The sequence below is a fragment of the Limulus polyphemus genome, unplaced genomic scaffold (genome assembly GCF_000517525.1).
Source record: "Limulus polyphemus unplaced genomic scaffold, Limulus_polyphemus-2.1.2 Scaffold4034, whole genome shotgun sequence".
NCBI lineage: Eukaryota > Metazoa > Arthropoda > Merostomata > Xiphosura > Limulidae > Limulus > Limulus polyphemus.
This window is the reverse complement of record NW_013669644.1, coordinates 13,070-31,530: the sequence shown is the minus strand read 5'-3', so window position 1 is coordinate 31,530 and position 18,461 is coordinate 13,070. Positions and strand designations below refer to the sequence as shown.

General features: G+C 36.3%; 1 protein-coding gene across 1 annotated transcript in view; it reads right to left on the bottom strand.

Annotated features, from left to right (window-relative positions):
• LOC106470487 (vinculin-like) overlaps positions 1–18,461 on the bottom strand; it is a 100,847-nt gene that overhangs the window by 70,499 nt on the left and 11,887 nt on the right. The window contains exons 2-3 of the mRNA XM_013931047.2: positions 12,680–12,787; positions 397–568 (exon numbers count right to left, since the gene is read on the bottom strand). Of these exons, the coding sequence (XP_013786501.1) occupies positions 397–568; positions 12,680–12,787 (280 nt within the window). The remainder of the gene's footprint in view (positions 1–396; positions 569–12,679; positions 12,788–18,461) is intronic.

Here is an 18,461-nt window from a genome sequence, read left to right as displayed (position 1 = left end):
CAACTTGAACAAGCCCATGTTGAGATAGTTAAAACATGTGGAAGTTGTCAGGTAAAACCTTTTAATAAAGCTTTTTAAAGTATTGAATATATTTTAATATTGTCTTACTAAGTTTATAATAAGTTCCTCTTTTTCTTCAACATCCATTTATAAACTAAACTGGGTCAACCTTTATATTCAATGAAATATCTGGAGCTATGTTCCTGGAGTTGAGTGGGAAGTCATATATGTGTAAGTTTCTTTTAATAAGTTTTGGGCATTAACTAATAAAAGCATCAATATTTCTATCATATATCTATACTGGAAAAACATTTTACTACATTTCACTTATAGCTATTGGAAATTGGTATAAATATGTGTATGTAATATGTATATCGTTGTTAAGTGGGAGTTCACCTCTAGCTCCTTCTATTAGTTTCTTTCTAGCTGGTTGAGAGTAAGGATCAGCCTTCAGTAAGCTTGATGCATCCTCCAGTAGCTTAGAGGCCATCTCCACCCTTTGAAGTGCTGTAGGCATGTCTTGCCTTAAGATCTGGTCATCACTGCTATTAATTGTGTCACGTCCAACCTTGCAGAAAAAATTTATTCAGTTTACAGATCTGAATAATGTTTTAAAAAAACAGTAATCATATGACAAACTGCATGCAAAAGCCAGTACACATTTTATCAAGCACCATCATGCACATGTATATCATATTATAAATACCTTTCTAACAAGTACTGAAAACAAATACAGAAAAATTCAATTACCCATAAATTATAGAACAATACAAATAATGCAAATGACAGTACATCAATATCATATACCTAACCTAAATTATTCACCAAAATCACAGTATTATGTCTCATTGTTTATTGAAAAACAACCTAAAATATCCACCACTTGAACCAGAAAAAAGTTGTGTAAAATGGATATTACCAAAGCAATAACTTGATAAATTTTTCACCACCTAAAAGCATACAGATATCTTACATCTTATAAAAGTTAACATTTTCCTTCAATGAAATCCATTTCCATTAGATACTTGCCTCCACTTACATAATAGCTTTCTTGACTTGTACTGAGGGAAGGGGAAGATATGACATGGGAAACGATCCCTCAAAAGAAAAGTAGAAGACAGGGCCCTGCAGACATATGAACAAAAAAGACCCAAATGAATGAGAACCAAAATGGGTGTGAGATGTGACTCCTCCAAGTTTAGCCAATCAAGCCAGATGCACCATCTACCAAAGAGGGAGAAGAGGATGTCTATAGGAAGCTTGTTGGGACAGAGCCAAATGAAAAAAAAAAAGCATCTAAGATGTCCACCTTGGGCATCCTCCAATTAGAGCCAATCAACCCAGATGCACCATCTACCAAAGGGGAAGAAGGGGATGTCTGTAGGAGGCTTGTTGGGACAGAGCCAAATGAGAAAAGAAGCTTCCAAGATATCCACCTTGGTCATACCATGACCTGGGGTGACAGATCACCATAGAGTGAAAAATACCTCATGAGAAAATGAGGTAAAATGAAAGATACAAAAGGTGTTATCACCCATGGAGGAACAAACAAGCTTGATGACTTGTTTCATCCAAATGGTCAAAGTGAAAGGAAATAAATCATGAGAAGAAGAATCCCACAGTAAAATAAGACAATGTCAACTACCTCTAACAAGAACAAAGTAAGAACAAACTGTCCAACAGGACAACGGACACTATTTTTCAGACCCTAGATGATTGAAGCAAACATCTAATCAACCCAACAGAGCAGAAGCAACCAGGGAATAAAATAAACTTGTTCTTGTGGTAAAGTATGTGTGAAGTATCCAAGAAAAAATGTCAGAGTGACATTTGCTTTAAGTAGGAAGAAGAATAAAATGTCTTAAAAGTCGATACAGGGAATGGGTAGCTAAAGGTTTGAATGAAGAATTTATAAGAGCCTTGAAAACTAAACAGAGGTTACAATGCAGAAGAGGAACTGGATGAGCTGGGCAACTGCTTAGAGAGGCTCAGAAGAGGCCAATGAGAACGGGATAAAAAAAAAGAGAAGGACCAGGGAAACTACAAAAGGTCATAAGCAAAGCCGATCTGTAACAGATGACCATAGAAACAAATAGACTGCCCTTGAAAAAACAAGGTAAAAAGGAATTGAGATAAGGAAGAGTCAGACAAACTGGAAGAAAGGAGTGTTAAATGGAACAGCATCAATAAACCATCCACTAGCATTTATAAATTACAAGGGTGGATGGTTGACAAGACTGAGCAAGTAAGCAGGCTATTCTGCAAGAAAATCTTGTCTTGCAAGAGACCATATAAAACCATACATGAAGATGAAGATGTCACAGATCATGGTAACTAATGTACGTCAGAGGCTAATATAAAAGGGATATCCAAGATGGAAGAGGAATAAGCTCCTTGGAAGCCAAGATACAAAGATTTGTTCTTTTTATAGTTTAGCACAAAGATAAATAATGGGCTATCTGTGCTGTGCCAACCATAGGTATCGAAACCTAAATTTCAGTTGTATAATCCCAGTCTTATTACTGAGCCACTGGGGGCATGAGGCAAAGAAGTGGTGACCATGAGTGAGCAGACCAATGGAGCAAAGAAAAGAACTTGGCATTGAGTACTGCAAATCAGAACAAGAGACAACAACCTGGTAAAAAGTCAAAGAGGAGGATTGGCATAATTAAAAAGATTGGACCAATCCTGACTCTGAGCATCTGCAGTCAAAGCTGAAGAATTAAGGACTGGTGACCATAAGAGAAAAAGTTGGGTGTCAACATGAGTCTCAAAGGCATCAATAACAAGACTCCCACAAATTGAACAAAATCACTGAAATACTAAAGGATGTAAGAACCACTCCAAGAGTAGGATAGATTTGTTCTGAGTAAGACTGCTGATTCATCAAGAAGTTTAAAGCTCCCAAGACATAGTAAGCCAACAAATGAAGTGATGGTTGTGAACCCAAAAAAGAAAATATAGAACAAAAAAGCAAAAGTCCTAGGATCAAGTAACATCCTTGACAGTTCCTGTAAGAAATGACCATTGAAGTTGTCCAAGTGGATCATGACAAGATGTACATTCAGACAAGACAAAATATAATATCAGGTCTACTGAGCTGCAAATATTTTGAGGATGTTGATATGGATAAATCACTCCTCTAAAGAACACACACCAAAATTAATGCATGTGTCAAGAACCATAAGCTACCCAGACAGAGAGACATCTGTAAACAGATGAAAGTCCAGTAAAGATGGAAGAAAAATACCTAGGATCATGTGGAACCAAGACAGTGAATTATTGAATATACTCCACTGATCTGCCAGAGTCTATTGAAGAGGAGGCAAATGAGAACATCCAGGGGAAATAAGGGGCTGAAGAGAAGATAGCTCTCCAAAGAGACAGAACCTCACATGCAGGAAGAGCAGACATGAGAACTTTGGTAACAAAAAGGTTTATGTCTCAAAGACATGAAGGATATGGCTGAGTCTACCCCATAAACAAGTTGTGAAAGACCCCAACTGAATCAGATAATAGGTGGAAGTCAACAATGACTTGAAGAAGTTGACCAGTCAACTAAAACAATATGACTTCTGAAGGAGAAGGGAGGTAGCACCAGAGGATGCCTCTCTGGATGGGGTGAGAAGGAGCCAGTCATTCATATTAGTGAAAGTGTTGGCCAAACAAATGCATTCCCTGGGCAAAAGTCTTCTAAACCCAGTTAAAAAAGGGCCATAACCAACCCAAGGGTAAAACCTTAAATTCAAAAACCTGGCCACTGTGGATGAAATGAAGGAAGTAATGTGAAGAAAAGCATCTGAAGATTGACTTTAGTCATCCACAATCAAGGATAGAACACTCACCTCAGATCAAGAAAACCTTCCATCTTAACTGAATGAGGATAAGAAACTGGTTCACAGGTGATATATCTATGATATGTCACCATTTTCCTGTCTTCTCAGGAACAGCAAAAAAGATAAGAGTAAAACCCCAGACTGAGATGATGTTTATTTCCTGCAGGTAAGAGACAGCCTCCTCCAAGCAGCAAACATGCAAGGGAGCTGAGAGAGAGCAGAAAGTCATCAGGAAAAGAAGAAAGAGGAAGTTCAGAGTGGAAATACAAGGGAAGCCCTGAAAAAGTACCTGTGTGACCCAAGGTCCCTCTGTAAAGAGAATACACAAGTGTGCAAAGTGGAAGAGTCAAACTTCCAGAAGATAAGAGTGAAGAGAAGGCTGCAGAATCAAGCCATCTCCAAGATTCATGAGAGACAGCCCTTAGAAAGGGGGAATGTCTGAGAGTGGCGAGAGTACAAGTAGCAAAAGAGTAGTGACCTTACAAGTCTTGCAACAAAAAGAGAAACCTGTTGAGACCTCCTGAACCAAGATAAGCAGTTAATCAAAATGAGAAGAGATGACTGCTGATGAGCTGTCTCATATTATGGTTGCAAACAGTAAGGAACTTACCCAAAATGACACAGATAAAGGAATGGTAAATAGGTTGTTTAAATTTGGTGATGGGTGTTGCTGCTGTGAGGAATTATAGCATGTGGAGTATCTATTTGAATTATGAATATAAGTTTGATGGGAATGACCTTAACAGTGTTATGGAAGAAAAAGTTCTCAGGGTTCTGGCTCATCAGTCTCTTAAGCCATTCAGGCAATGTGATGTTGTTAGTAAAAGGATCTTAGGTTGTATCAACAGAAATATTGAATACAGGTCTAAAGAGGTTATAATGTCATTGTATTGGTCACTGGTTAGGCCACATTCGGGACACTATATACAGTCTTCCACTCATTATCTCAAATAGGACTCTGAATTGTTGGAAAGGGTTCAGAGGATGGCTACTACGATGTTGCCTGGGATACAAAGGTTGTCATATGAGGATAAGCTAAATTCTCTGAACTTGTTTTCTGTTGAAAAAAGAAGAGTTAGATGGGATCTGATTGATGTACTTAAGATTGTTAAAATAATTAATAGTGTTGATGCTTCACCTGTTTTTGTATTTAACAGTAAGAACAGTAAGACTAGGGGACACAAATATAAATTTTGGCAAGGTAGGAGTCATCTTCAGCAAAGACAGTTTCATTTTTCTAACAGGGTGGTTGGTCTTTGGAATGGGTTGCCTTTGGATGTTGTAGAAGCAGTAAATTTAAGTGAGTTTACAAAAAAGCTTGATAAGTATATGAATAATAAGGCTGGCTTTAAGATTTTTTTTTATATATTATTTTAATTTAGTTTGGAGGATGAAACTGCCGAGATGGACCAATAGGTCCCATGTTGTCCCAAAACAAAACATCGTGTTATACTGTTGTTGATGCAGTTAATTTAGGGGAATTTAAGGGAAAGCTTGACAAATATTTGAATAATAAGGGCTGGGTTTGAGTTTGTTTGTGCTAATTTAATTTAGTGGAAAGGAGAGTCTAGATGAACCCAAAGGTCCCTTGTTGTCCTTTAATGTTAAATTATAAAAATCTCATCTTAAAGGAAGGATGCCACAAGGAGTTCCCCCAAATAAGAGGGAGTATAATTAAAAAAAGTAAGGAGTCCTCCCAAGCAAATTCCAGAAACAAAGAAATCAAATTCACTGGGGCAATGCTGATGAAGAAATTAAAGCCAAGGTGGAGAACAGGTAAGTGCAAGTTTCCCATGTAAAGCTGTTGGAGTCATGACTGAGAACCTTAGAAAGAAAGTAAAACAAAGACAGATGGCAGAGTAAAAACACAGAGATAATTTTTAATCACTTGGTAACTGTCATTGAATAAGTTAAAAGGGTGGGGGGGCAGTTACAGATACCTGAAGCTGAAAAAGAGAAAGTTGATCCTATTGCTCCCACACTTTTTTTCACAACAACCTTAACTAACTTTATCACCAGTTCCAGGTCTCTGTATTTAATGTAAAAAAAAAAAAAGGCTCTTTTCATTGCCAAAGTCAAAATGTAGACTTCAAAACATCTAAATTGCAGTATAAATGCATGGATGTTCAATCTTACAGGCAATAACTGTCAAGGAAATTTCTACTCAAAACTTAGTTAATGGAGGAACACTGAAGCTAGAGTGGTTATTATACTTGCCTTCAACTGAAGCCTCATTATCTTTCATGTGCAAGATCTTTTGTGAATGAGTGAATGTGTTCACAATTTACTGGTTAAGTTAAATCAATCTGCCACAGTCAATTACTTTAACCAATGTCATGTGAACAAGTGAATTAAAACTAAGCTCTCACCCCAGTTTCAAAGTTAGAAACAGTTTTGTTAAGGGAAGCTAAAGAAACTTGTGATGGTAAACAAATTTATTGCACAAAGAGGGTTCTCATTTTGTTGGAATTAGGAAAAAATTGAATCTGTTCACAATGGGAAATTGTTTTGGGATTTAGAGCTGATTTCCAACTTGGATAACTAGCTTACAAGTATCATTTTAATGTTTTGTAATGATAGTTATGGAAAACCATCATGTATTTTGTCCATAATCTATGATGAGCTGCTTGGAGAAACTGTTCAATTAGCAATGCCATCAAGTATTACTTCCTTTCAGTTAACAGTATTCCCAATGTTTCTCATTATTACCAGATGGTATTTACTAGCTGTAACATTTAGTTAATGAAAGCAGAAATCCCAATGAATGGTTTCTGGATAATGCCTTGCATAAAATGTGAACTATAATCTAAATAAACTTAGTACTAATATAATGGTTTAATATATTGGTCAAACCTCTGAAAATGATGCCAAAATGTCAGGAAAATGTGTCAGGCTTCAGACACTCATCAGTTACTTTAATTCTTTACAAATTATGGCCTTGAGATGTGCATTATAAGAATCTTGTCAGCAATCAGTATCCAAGGGTGTCTGTGAGCAGTGCTTTTTTTTTTTAGCTTCCTCTAATGGCTCTTCACCTTCTCTGTTGGCTCAACCCACCACTGGAAAATCCTTATAAAAGGACTTAAAGAAAACATAAGTAATCATATTTTGTGATAAAATCTCTTTTCCAGCACCTGGTGGTCTTGTCATGCTGAATTAATAAGCCCTATGCCATAATTACATAAACTAAAGAGGAGCTGTGGATAAAATAATGAATTCACCACTGAATATGGGGGCTATAGAAACAGATAGTCAGTTACAGCTGGACAAGATGTACTTTCTTCAAACTGCATTTATGACAGAGCTTTGGAATCATACATTCCATTGATTTCAGTGAACAAGTTTCACACTTCAAAAAATAGAGATTGACCTTGTTCTAGTATCTAATTCCTAAAGTCTCAGGATGTGTTTTTAGTACACCTAAGGGACCAGTTTCATGAAGCCAAAGGCACCAACTGCATCACAGGTTTACTATAGCAAACACCAGTATCTAACATATCAAGAGAAAAGATACAGATCCAGAAATATGTAGACTAGAAATTGTATCTTCATCACTGACAGTTTGAAAGCATACCTGCAAAATCATTTTGAAGCTTACAGTTAATTATATGAGGATTTTTTTCTAAGACATCAGGTCTTATTCGGTTTAAAAGAGTATGATAGCAAAGACAAAATTTTCCAGTGACTAAAATGTGACTCAAGTCCTTATTTACTGAATATTTTATTTTTATGTTTATCATATTCAAACAATGCATATAAATAAAAACAAGAATATTGTTTAAAAAATACTGTTACCTAGTCTGAGCTAGCTCCATTTTTAAATTAAGTGTTAGGTCACTGATAAATTTTTGTTAATTAAGTCTTTTACAATCTATAGCTGGTATAATAATGTATCAAAAACAATAAGTTAATGAATACAAATCAAGTTGATATTGACTGGACATCTACAAATGGAACTTTTGGTCTGATTAATAATAATAAAAAACATTCTAAGAAGAAAAGAAGTGTTTTATTTGTTTTAAGAGTCTCATAACAAAATTTAGGAAATTTGACAACATAAAAAGTTCTATATTTTTCAGCTGAAACTAGATACTAATAAGTTTGTCTTAACTTTCATGCAGTTTTGTTTAACATCTCCACTGTGACAAAGAAAAACCAAGAGATATCAAAGACCTACAGAGGGTTAACCCATGATGTTAGAAAAACATGTAAGTTCAAGACGTTTTGATAGAAATGAATAAAAACCCTATAACTCGAGCACTTTCGAAAGCACTCGGGTTATAAGGTTTTATCCATTATCACATAGGGTTAAGATATTCTGATTCTATTAATTCACAGTTATTTTGTTTTGGAATACATCTAAAAAAACTCATCCACTGGAGGTCAAAATTAACTTCATTCTTAGCAAGGCAAAAATAATGTGCATCAGTAGTAGGGACAAAGGGTGGGAAGGTATGCAGAAAGGTAAGCATCAATAAGAAATACATGTTCAAATATTAAAAATATTAACTTCTGAAAGATCCAATTAGCTCTTTGCACACAGTAGCCAGAATCCACTTTGATGTAGTGGAAGAGGCCTGTGCAAAAGAGAAAATTTAGATGATCTCCCTTCTAAGAAAGAATCAGAAGGGTGAAGCCCACGAAGTATGACATTCAATAGCAGGGCCTTACTAGTGGGGCAACACTTATGGAAGTCCACATCTTCCTAGGGTAGGTTATACTCTTCACATGGATGGAAGCAGAAAAGTAGGACAGTAAAAATGAGCCAATGTGTTGCGGGGATACGCAAAAAAGTACATGACTAACTGAGCATTTGCTCACAACAAGTTGGATGGACATGAGGGGTAGTTTGGCTAGGGCAATAACTGTACTGCTTGGTATTGTTCTGTTATTTAATTTACTCACCATACAGACAGGAATAGGGAGAAAGGTCATACACAGTGAAGGATACCCAGGACAATAGGGTTAAAAAACGAAGTAGTAGAAAAAATAAAAATTAAATGTTCTCTTTTTCTGAAACTACATACTTTTATGAACCCTATTGTCAAATTTTAAACAATTTCTTCCACTAGTTTTATTTTTGGAATGAAATATGATAAAAGTGACATTTCTTATTAAGAAAATTAGTAGCCAGTAGTTATAGTAATAAAGGTGGGAATGAATGGAACAATGTCCCTCACGAACCACTGAAATTTTGGACAGGAAAGATTGATCAAGATAAAGGAGAACATTTGTGGGATGTAACAAAGTATGTGAAATGTTGATGGAAACATATTAGACTGATGATGACCACAGGAAGTAGGAAATAGGTCTTAAGGGATAGGTGAAATATGGAACGTGAGAACAAAGATTCAAAAGGAGGGAATGTAAGGCAGTGAAGAACAATATTGACATTCCAAACTGGAAGAATTGTTTGACAAGGAGGTCTAAGAATCAAGAAGGAATGCAATAAAAGAGAGACAGTAGGAGAGAAAAACATCAAATGGTACCAGGAAAAATGAAAGGTATTGGATAACCAGCTATGGAAGAGACAGAAGCCCCATGACTGAACAGCCAGGTTAAGAAATCTGTAAGATGAGGAACAGTGGGTAAAGACAGAGAAAAACCCCTTCTCAATGACCAATGGCAGAAGATGTTCCCTTTATTTTGATAAAACTCAAGAGAGGAAGGGCAAATGGGCTATCCTACAAGGGAATTGACACACCTAGACAATTTGGATCTTCTTGCCAGAGATCTGATAAATGCTAGGCATGAAGTGGGAAGGGCAGATTGAAGGGCTGATGACCAAAGTTAATGGAGTAGAGAAAGGAAGAGACAATGAGGAGGTAGTTTGAAGTTGAATGAGTAGAGGAAACCATGGTTGCACCAACCAGTAAGGAGCAATCAGAAGGATCTGACACAGAGTGGCATGGTTGATATAAATCATCCTGGGAAGGAGTCAGATGAGAGGGTAAACATAAAAGTATCAGTTGGTCCAGTCCTGATTGAGATCATTCAGAGCCAGGAGCTGAGGATGAGGAACTGGAGACCAAAAAAGAGGTAACTTGGTGTTGAGGAAAATGGCAACAGCATCCATGTGAGGAGTACCTCACAGCTTTCACAACCATCTGAAAACCTGAGGGTCAAGAGACCACTTTGTAGAATAAACCTAGTTGAGCCTTAAAAGATGATCTGCAATGAGGTTGAAAGCACCCAGAACATGACACATAAGGAGACTTATTCACAGCATATGGGCCAAAAGGGAATTTGTGTCCCCTTAGTGATTGATATAGGCCATAATGGTGGAATTGTCTGAATGGATCATGACGTGTCGGTTCTGTACCAGAGGAAGGAAATAATCCAAAGCCTATCGTAACACCAGAAGCTCCAAGATGTTGATATGGTAAGACTTTTCGATTTCAGACCATAGCCTCCTGCTGACTGCCCCCAACCTTGGATAGAAGCACCTGTGAATAGATGTAAATCCAGATGAGACAAATTAAGAAAGTACTCCTGTCATTGTGTTGTCCTTGTTCAACCACCAATGCAGATTGTCTGTAAGGGAAGCAGGAAGGGTAATTGGGAAGTTCAAGGGATCTTGAGCAAGATTCTATTGGTCAGGCAGAGTCCACTGAAGAGAATGCATATGTGCTGACCCAAGGGGATAAGGGCTTCCACAGAAGCCCATGTCCCCAAAAGTGATAGAACCTCACATGCAGAAATAGAGGGAGCAACAAGTGTGTGGAGATTTGACAGTTCCACTGAATGGAGACAAAGAGAAGAAGGTAGGAATCAACTGAGGTGCATTTTGAAAAATACACTCAAGTGGATAAGATATTGGATAGGCAAAAGCAACGACTTCTCCAACTTGAGAATCCAACCAACATAAGATGCTTCTGTCAGTAGTAGATGTGTGTGTGTTGAGAAGACTCCAGTTTGGAATCAGTTAACAGGAGCCAGTCATCCATGTAGTGGTGTAAACACAACCCTTGAGCATGCAGAAGTTAGGCGAAGGCTCTAATCACCCAGCAAAATACATACAGTGTTAAAGCAAGCCCAAAATACAAGGCACAAAACTGATATACAAGCCTATAGTGTACAACCAAAAAAAGATTGTTTGGACTGATGAGATATAGGAATATGGAGATAAGCAATCGAGGCATCTAGCTTGGATAACCACAATCCTTGAGAAAAAGCCCATTTCAGTGTGAGAAAGAACTTCATGGTAAAGTGGGGATAATCCACAAGTTGGAGAGATGGGACAGATTGATCACAGGATGCCTGTCTCCAGTTTTCTTGGTGACAACAAAAAGCCGGGAGTGGCTGACAGGCTAAATAGCTCTCTGTGATAAAAGAGTATGCACAGCCTCAAAGAGATGCTGACTGGTAATGGGATCTCAAGGTAACAGGAAGGAAATTGGTACAGGAGACAACTGGGCAAGGAAAGGAAATGGATAAAGAGTCCTTCCAACAAAACTTGGATTACCAAGGATTGGTAGTGAATTCCTGCCAAAGGGTAATAAAATTGGCCAATTGCACCCCCATTGGACCTGAAACCTCCTTATAGTCACCAGAACTGCTGGCAATGTTAAATTCAATGTCAAGACACACTACAAAATGATGAACCCCTAGTGGTAGGAACTGGAAAGGACAATAGGAGGGTGGAGCACAAGAAACAGTTATGAGAGAGAGCATGGGATTATATGACGCAAACAAACAACCAAAGTTGAAAGTGTCAAATGTTGTCTCACAGGTTCCACATGCAATTCCAAAGACTCAGGAATATCTCCAAAAACAAACTAATGGATAAAAGGAGCCATCCATAAGTCCCAAAGATAGGTAGAAAGAAGATGAACCTGTGACAAGACAGCGTCCCTCCTAAGAAGATCCCAGCAGCAAAGATACCACATGTGAAGAGACAGGACAAATGAGGACATTCTTGCCATAGTGGAGATAATGAGGGAAAGGGTATTCCCTGAAAACCCCAAAGTGAATCGATGGAGCACCTCAGAAAGGAGGTGTATGGTGGACAAGTATCATAGGAGAGCTGTAAGGTGAGAAAACTGGCCATGTAAGAAATGGATATAATTTTAAAGGTCACCCCCCCCAACACACACACACACACACTCTTGTGGTGTGTGGTGGGATAATTAGTTAGACACAGGTTAAACAGCAGTAAAACAATAAATTTAAGTATACACAGATGTATACTGTTATGAACTTTAAGCTATTGGGGATAAACAACTGTAATTTCCTTTTGTAATTTGCAGTTACTCTAGAAAGAAAAAAGGGTAATTTAGATTTATTTCATATGTTTTTATAGTGTTTACAAGGTTGGTCAAATTGACCACATACATATAGAGTTAGGATAGAGAAAATAAGAAATAAAATATAAAGTTTTCCTGAAAAAAAAAAGTTCGATATTTATTTAGTAGGTCTTAGAGATTATACAGATGAAATTTTACAAATTTAAGACACAGCAAAGTATTTTTAATTTAACATGAAATTAAAAATACATTGTACTCAGAGCAGTCAATGCTCTGACTCCATACATTTACAGAAACTTTTTTAGTAAAAATACTTAAAAAATCTGATTCTTTGTATACAAAAGACTTGTAATGTTTACTGAAAGCTTGCCAAATTTTGTGAAAATATATAAAACATATTAAAAGCTATAGTATATAAAACATATTAAAAGCACAAAAACCAAAAAGAAAGGGTGGGGGTAACAATTAACAAAGTACAAAGAAAGGAAATGAATGTGATAAATCTGCAGCAAACTGGTACAGATGAGATATTCTGGAGAGAACAATAGTTTTTAAGTGACAAAAGTCATAGAATTCAATGAGTAAGTAAAAAGTTACCTTGATAAGGTTAGTAACAGCTTTACTAACAGCCTGAACAGGCCGTTGTAAATCAGGCATTGCATTTCCATCTTCTGCTTCCTCATGAAGAATAACAAGTCTTGAAACCTGGAATACATAATGTGTGTGAATAGTATAATCTTTAAGACCATAAAATATGAAATAAAAATATGTACTGTTTGCAAATTCTCTAAATAAATGTTAAAGTCAGATAAGAAATATACTTACTTTAATCTCTATAATTTAGTATTAATACACTTTTCACCCTCTTGCTAGCTAGCATTACCTTACTTAAGAAAATCTGGAAACATATAATAAAACCTTTTTGAAAAAAAAGAAAACTATATTCAAAAACGGAACTGTTGTACAGGCAGATACAGGAGGTAAAAAAAGAAAAAACAGTTCATCATGTGTTTGAAGTTCTGTAAAATTAAAAATTTGACATTAAGAATATATATTGAACAGTTCATCTATGTTACTCTTGATATTCTATAAACTTAAAACCTCCCACTTACCAAGAACTGAAAACAATTAGTGAATATTAATACAAGTTTCCTTAAGTTTTCTAAACTTCAAATCCTAAAACTTCAATGCATGAACATAGAAGGCAGCGACTTCCCATATAGAAATGCAAACACTGCTTAGATTTTATTCATGTACTTACAAAACTCAGTGTTACCAATCAATCAGCTACACATACTCTATACTAAAGTTCATCTCTACAAAATATGATAAAGATTACAGGATAATTTCATTACTCAAGAATACATATTAGAATACAAGAGGTATATGTAAATAGAAAGACTAACATAATACTTTAATACCAAATACTAAGAAATTTTTGAACAATGCCAAAACCTTTTACAACAAATAAATAACTTACAATTCTTAACAAACAGGTTAACAAAACAATAACTAGTCACATCACTAGATAATAGAACAGAAGTATCCAATTTATGCTAATACAAGTCATTTCATTATTTAAGAGAAATAAGCTAGTTCAATGTACTGTATACCAAAATCTGTAGCATTAGAGATAAAAAAAAATATTTCAAAGTATTAATTTTGTATTATGTTTTGTAAAAACTAACATTAATGAACAACATTTTAAATAATCTGACATCAAAGGTCTAAAAAAATAAAAGGACTAAGAAAAGCCATTCTGCTGCAAATTTACTGAATTATTATGTACCATAATTATATTAGTTTTCATTTTTATATACTGTTTACTTTGTGTGGCTGTTATTGATTCTGGGTTAATTTTCAATAAGTTGAATAAAATACAAATTAAATTATACATGCATGTTTATGTGTTATCTAATTGATTTATACAATTTATGAATCCACAGCTTATAGCAAGGATGACACAAATGGATAACAAAGGCCACTGTAACTATTATACAATAACATACCAATTAAAAACAGGGAAGTTTTATAACAAACAGTCAAACAAAAACTGGAGTCACTGACAATTCAACTGCAAACATGTAATGTAATCATACCTATGTATTTAAACTAATATGCACAGTATAAATGAATGATTTTTATTTGGAATTTAAGAGATGTAGTTTATAGATTATGAATTGCATCAATATGTTGTATACAAAAAATTGATCATTCTTTTTATTAATAGAATATTTTCTAGAACTTGTATATATTTCAAAAACCAAAACAATAGGTAAAATATATGGAATAGTTTTATTGCTAATTTGTAATTGTACTATAATTTTGCTAGGTGTTAGTTAGCTGTATAACAATTTTTACATAAGCCAAACACACCCTGACAATTTCTGGGTTACAGAGATGTCCTAGCATGCAATACAAAAAAGATACTTTGATAAATTCCATATTACTAACTATTATTTTCATGATTAGAGACTTGTTCTCACAGCTAAGAGAAAGAAGCACCTTGAAATGTGTTACAAACGTTAGGGACCTAACTACTTTACATGTTACAAGCTTGTTATCCTTGAGAGTAATATCTACACGTGTACTCTTTGATATGCAAACTGGTCTTTACTTAGAAGAGAAAGAGGGAAAGGAACCTTGAAATAAAATGATTTAGAGACTTGCTTTACTGGAAAAAAACAAACAACAACATGCTCTTGAATTAGAAATTTTCCTTTATTGTATAACAAGTACAGTCTGATTTTTCATGTTACAGACTTACTCTGACTTCAAAGATATAGGAATATTAAATAATTCCAGATTGAAGACTAGCCCACAGTATTAAAAGAAACAGGCTTTAAGACAACAATTTTTTTCAACATGAAACAGATCTAACCTGCTATTGCTCTGAAAAGAAAGGCATTTTTTGTATAACAGAATTATTCTTGGACTGTATAAAGAAAGAAACCATTAACACATTTGAATACAGATTTTTCTGGACTCTGAAACAATGCCTGATTTCAGTTTTCAATATCATAGTTTATATCATTCTCAGTACAGCATTGACAACTTCATTCTGAACCATCAGGAACCTTTTCTACTTTTTTTTTAATCCAAGCATTATGAAAACAAAAACTTTCTTAGCCTTTAAGTTACAGACTTTCTATATTTTGAAAACAGACACGTGCTCATAATTATTAGATTTCACATGCGAATCACAATTGTATTTTTAAAATACTTCCTTTGATCTTCTGACTTTTTATAAAATTTATGTATGTATACACCCAAGATACTTGTATCTAAAAACATTTTACAATATTTTGATTACTGTGATCACTGCTGCTGGTAATAACATATAATTATAAGTAAGCATGATTATGTATACATATTTTGATAATTATTACATTGTTTATGCATATATATGTACACTTGGAGAACTCTATAATGAACATAATGGATTTATTGCTGAGATGTTTGCAATGCAATTACGAGAGTGTATTGCTAGGCCTTGCTCCCCTCGTTTATCAGAACAACATGCCCGGGCTAATCCTCGTCTGACTCTAGTATATTGGGACACTCAACAGTTGAATTTTATGGTGGATAATTGGGTTCCAGGTTAGAACCTGTTATTCATCTTACCAGATCTCTATTTTCATGGATTCATTTAACTCTCACTAATGTATTGTGATACTCCTCTTCGTGATTTCCAGGAAGTGCCCATTTTTTGACCTTACTAGTTTGCTGGAGTCCCTGAAACTTTCGAAGCTCGATTTTATACGCCACATTTGTAGTTTTCTTTATCGTCATTGGCTGCTTGCCTCTCTTTCCTCCAACGGGTAATTTGGGAGGATCGATCATTCGCGTCTCTAGGCCCACACCTTGAACACCTCATCCTATTGGTTTACAGAATCAGTTCCGTCCTTATTCTCGTGGATCTTTGGAAGGTTGGGATAGTGCCAGTGATGTCAGTATCTACCCATTCAGAAGGTCGATCTCGTTCATCCACGATTCTATTCTCGTCTTTTTCTGGTGACCAAAAACACTAGAGATTGGCATCTTATCATCAATCTGTCTCGACTCAATTTCTTCCTACAGCCTCCTCGTTTCACCATGGATTCTTTTCTTGAACTTCAATGGCACTTCACACCAGATCTTTGGATGACCAAGTTTGATGTTACAGATGCCTACTTTCACATCCCCATAGCAGAGTCTTCTCATCTATTTCTACATTGTTTGCATGAGGACCAGATGCATTGATTCCAAGCTCTCTTGTTTGGGCTTACTTCAGCACCATATGTTTTCTGCTGAGTAGTAAAGGCCATTGAGCAACATCTTCATTTTCTGGTTCTGTGCACACATCACTATTTGGAAAATTGACTTCTTTTGACACCAACCTGTCACATTGCCACACTACATCCACAGATTCTCCTTTCAGAAGCCAGATGGGCGGACTTCATATCAGACTGGACAAATCCATTCTTTTTCCAACTCCATATATGGTCCATCTTTGGGTGTTTTTGAATGCACTCTGAGTCGAGCACAACCTTCTTCCCCTCAGACTTTACACTAGGGAAGGGTTTGTCAGGCATTTGCTTATGTCATCTTCTTCCACTGCATGGATGGTTCTTTCTGTTTTAGGGACTTGGGCTTCCCTAGAATCTATCATACCATTGGATCAGGCCCATACGAGATCCCTTCAATGGTCACTTTGTGGCCTGTGGTTCATGCATACCGATCATTTGGATTACACAGTCTCTTTACTCAAACAATATGCAGATCTCATTTGGTGGCTAGACAGGAACACAAGTATCAGGGTCTGAATAACACCTCCTCGTGTGGAAATCCATCTCTTTGTGGATGCTTCTCTTCATGGATGGGGTACCTTTATTTTGGAGAAGGCATTCCAGGGTATTTTGACTGACTTCGAATCTACCCTGCTTATCAATATTCTCGACCTTCTTGCAGTACATCTAGTGATAATTCCAGGTCTTCCTCTCATATCCGACAAAATGGTTATGATTCATTCTGACTACTCCACAGTGGTTTCATATCTTTCTCATCTGGGAAGTTCTCGGGCTTTAGATCTTCTTTTTTGGCTCATTCCAATGACATCCGTCTTTTGGCTTGTCATGTGCCAGTGGTTATGATTTTGACAGCAGATCACCTTTCTCAACCCAATCAGATTCTTTCACCAGCATTTGATGTTCCATCAGGAGGTCTTTCAACTAATTTGTTCTCATTTTGGCTCTCCAATGATGGAAACCTTTGCAACCCATTGGAATGCTAGCCTACAATTCTGGTCTCCAATTCCACATCCACAAGCTCTGGTGATAGATGCTCTCAGTCAAGACTGGACAGGATTCCATTTGTACGCCTTTGCTCTTATTCCGCTCTTACCCAGACTCTTGTCTATGATTCAATTCACTCCATATTGGGTTCTCTTGTCAGCATCTTTTTGGCTTGCTCAGACATGATTTCCTCTTCTTCAGTTGCTCCTGGAATGTTTACCACTACCTCTTCATTCATCCTTGTTGAGACAACCTCAGTCCAACATTCAATACCAGGACATTTAACAACTCCAGCTTCATGCATGGAAGTTATGCAGTCCTTTACCCGACCATAGGGGTTTAAATTCTACAGTTTCCATTTATTTGACTATATCTTCCATCAACCTATTATGCCAATCTTTCAGTGGAAATGGACTACGTATTGTCATTGGTGTCTTCGGTGAGTCTTCAACCCACTTCATCCAACAGTCTCCAAGTTTTTTGACATGGATTTTTGAAAGGTTTGGCTTGTACCTTGCATTATATACAGCATCCTTTGCTGTTCCCTTTAGCTCTTCTACGTATACGAAGAATTTTTACTACTGTGCTATCTCGTTTTATGATCCTTTCATTTTCTTCATCCCAAAGACCATTTCAATTGCCTAATTAGGACTTTAGAGTTGTTTTTTTCATGCCTTATCACTTTATCCTTTCAAACCTATGGCCTCCTGTTCTTTGTATCACCTTTCCCTCAAGGTATATTTCTGTTGTTGTTAGCTTCCAGATGCAGCTGTTCTGATTTATTTGCCATCCCTGTTCAGCAGACTCTCTATCCTTCCACCTCTTTTTTGCTCTATCCAGACAGATCCATCATACTGAACACTCTTGCTGTCAGAGTAGGGAATGAATTCTTATTCTTTTCCCAAGTATTATTTTTCTTCTTAAAAATCTATCATACCCAGATCTTTTGTGTCCAGTCAGAGCACTTAGATGTTCTGTGGCTTGTCTGTAACTGTTCAGGGGCCTTATGCACCAACTTTTTATTTAGTGGGATTCTGCAGTGTCCCTGGATTTATCACTCATTACATTCACCAGGGGGTTTCGGGAATTGATTCCTATAGCCTATT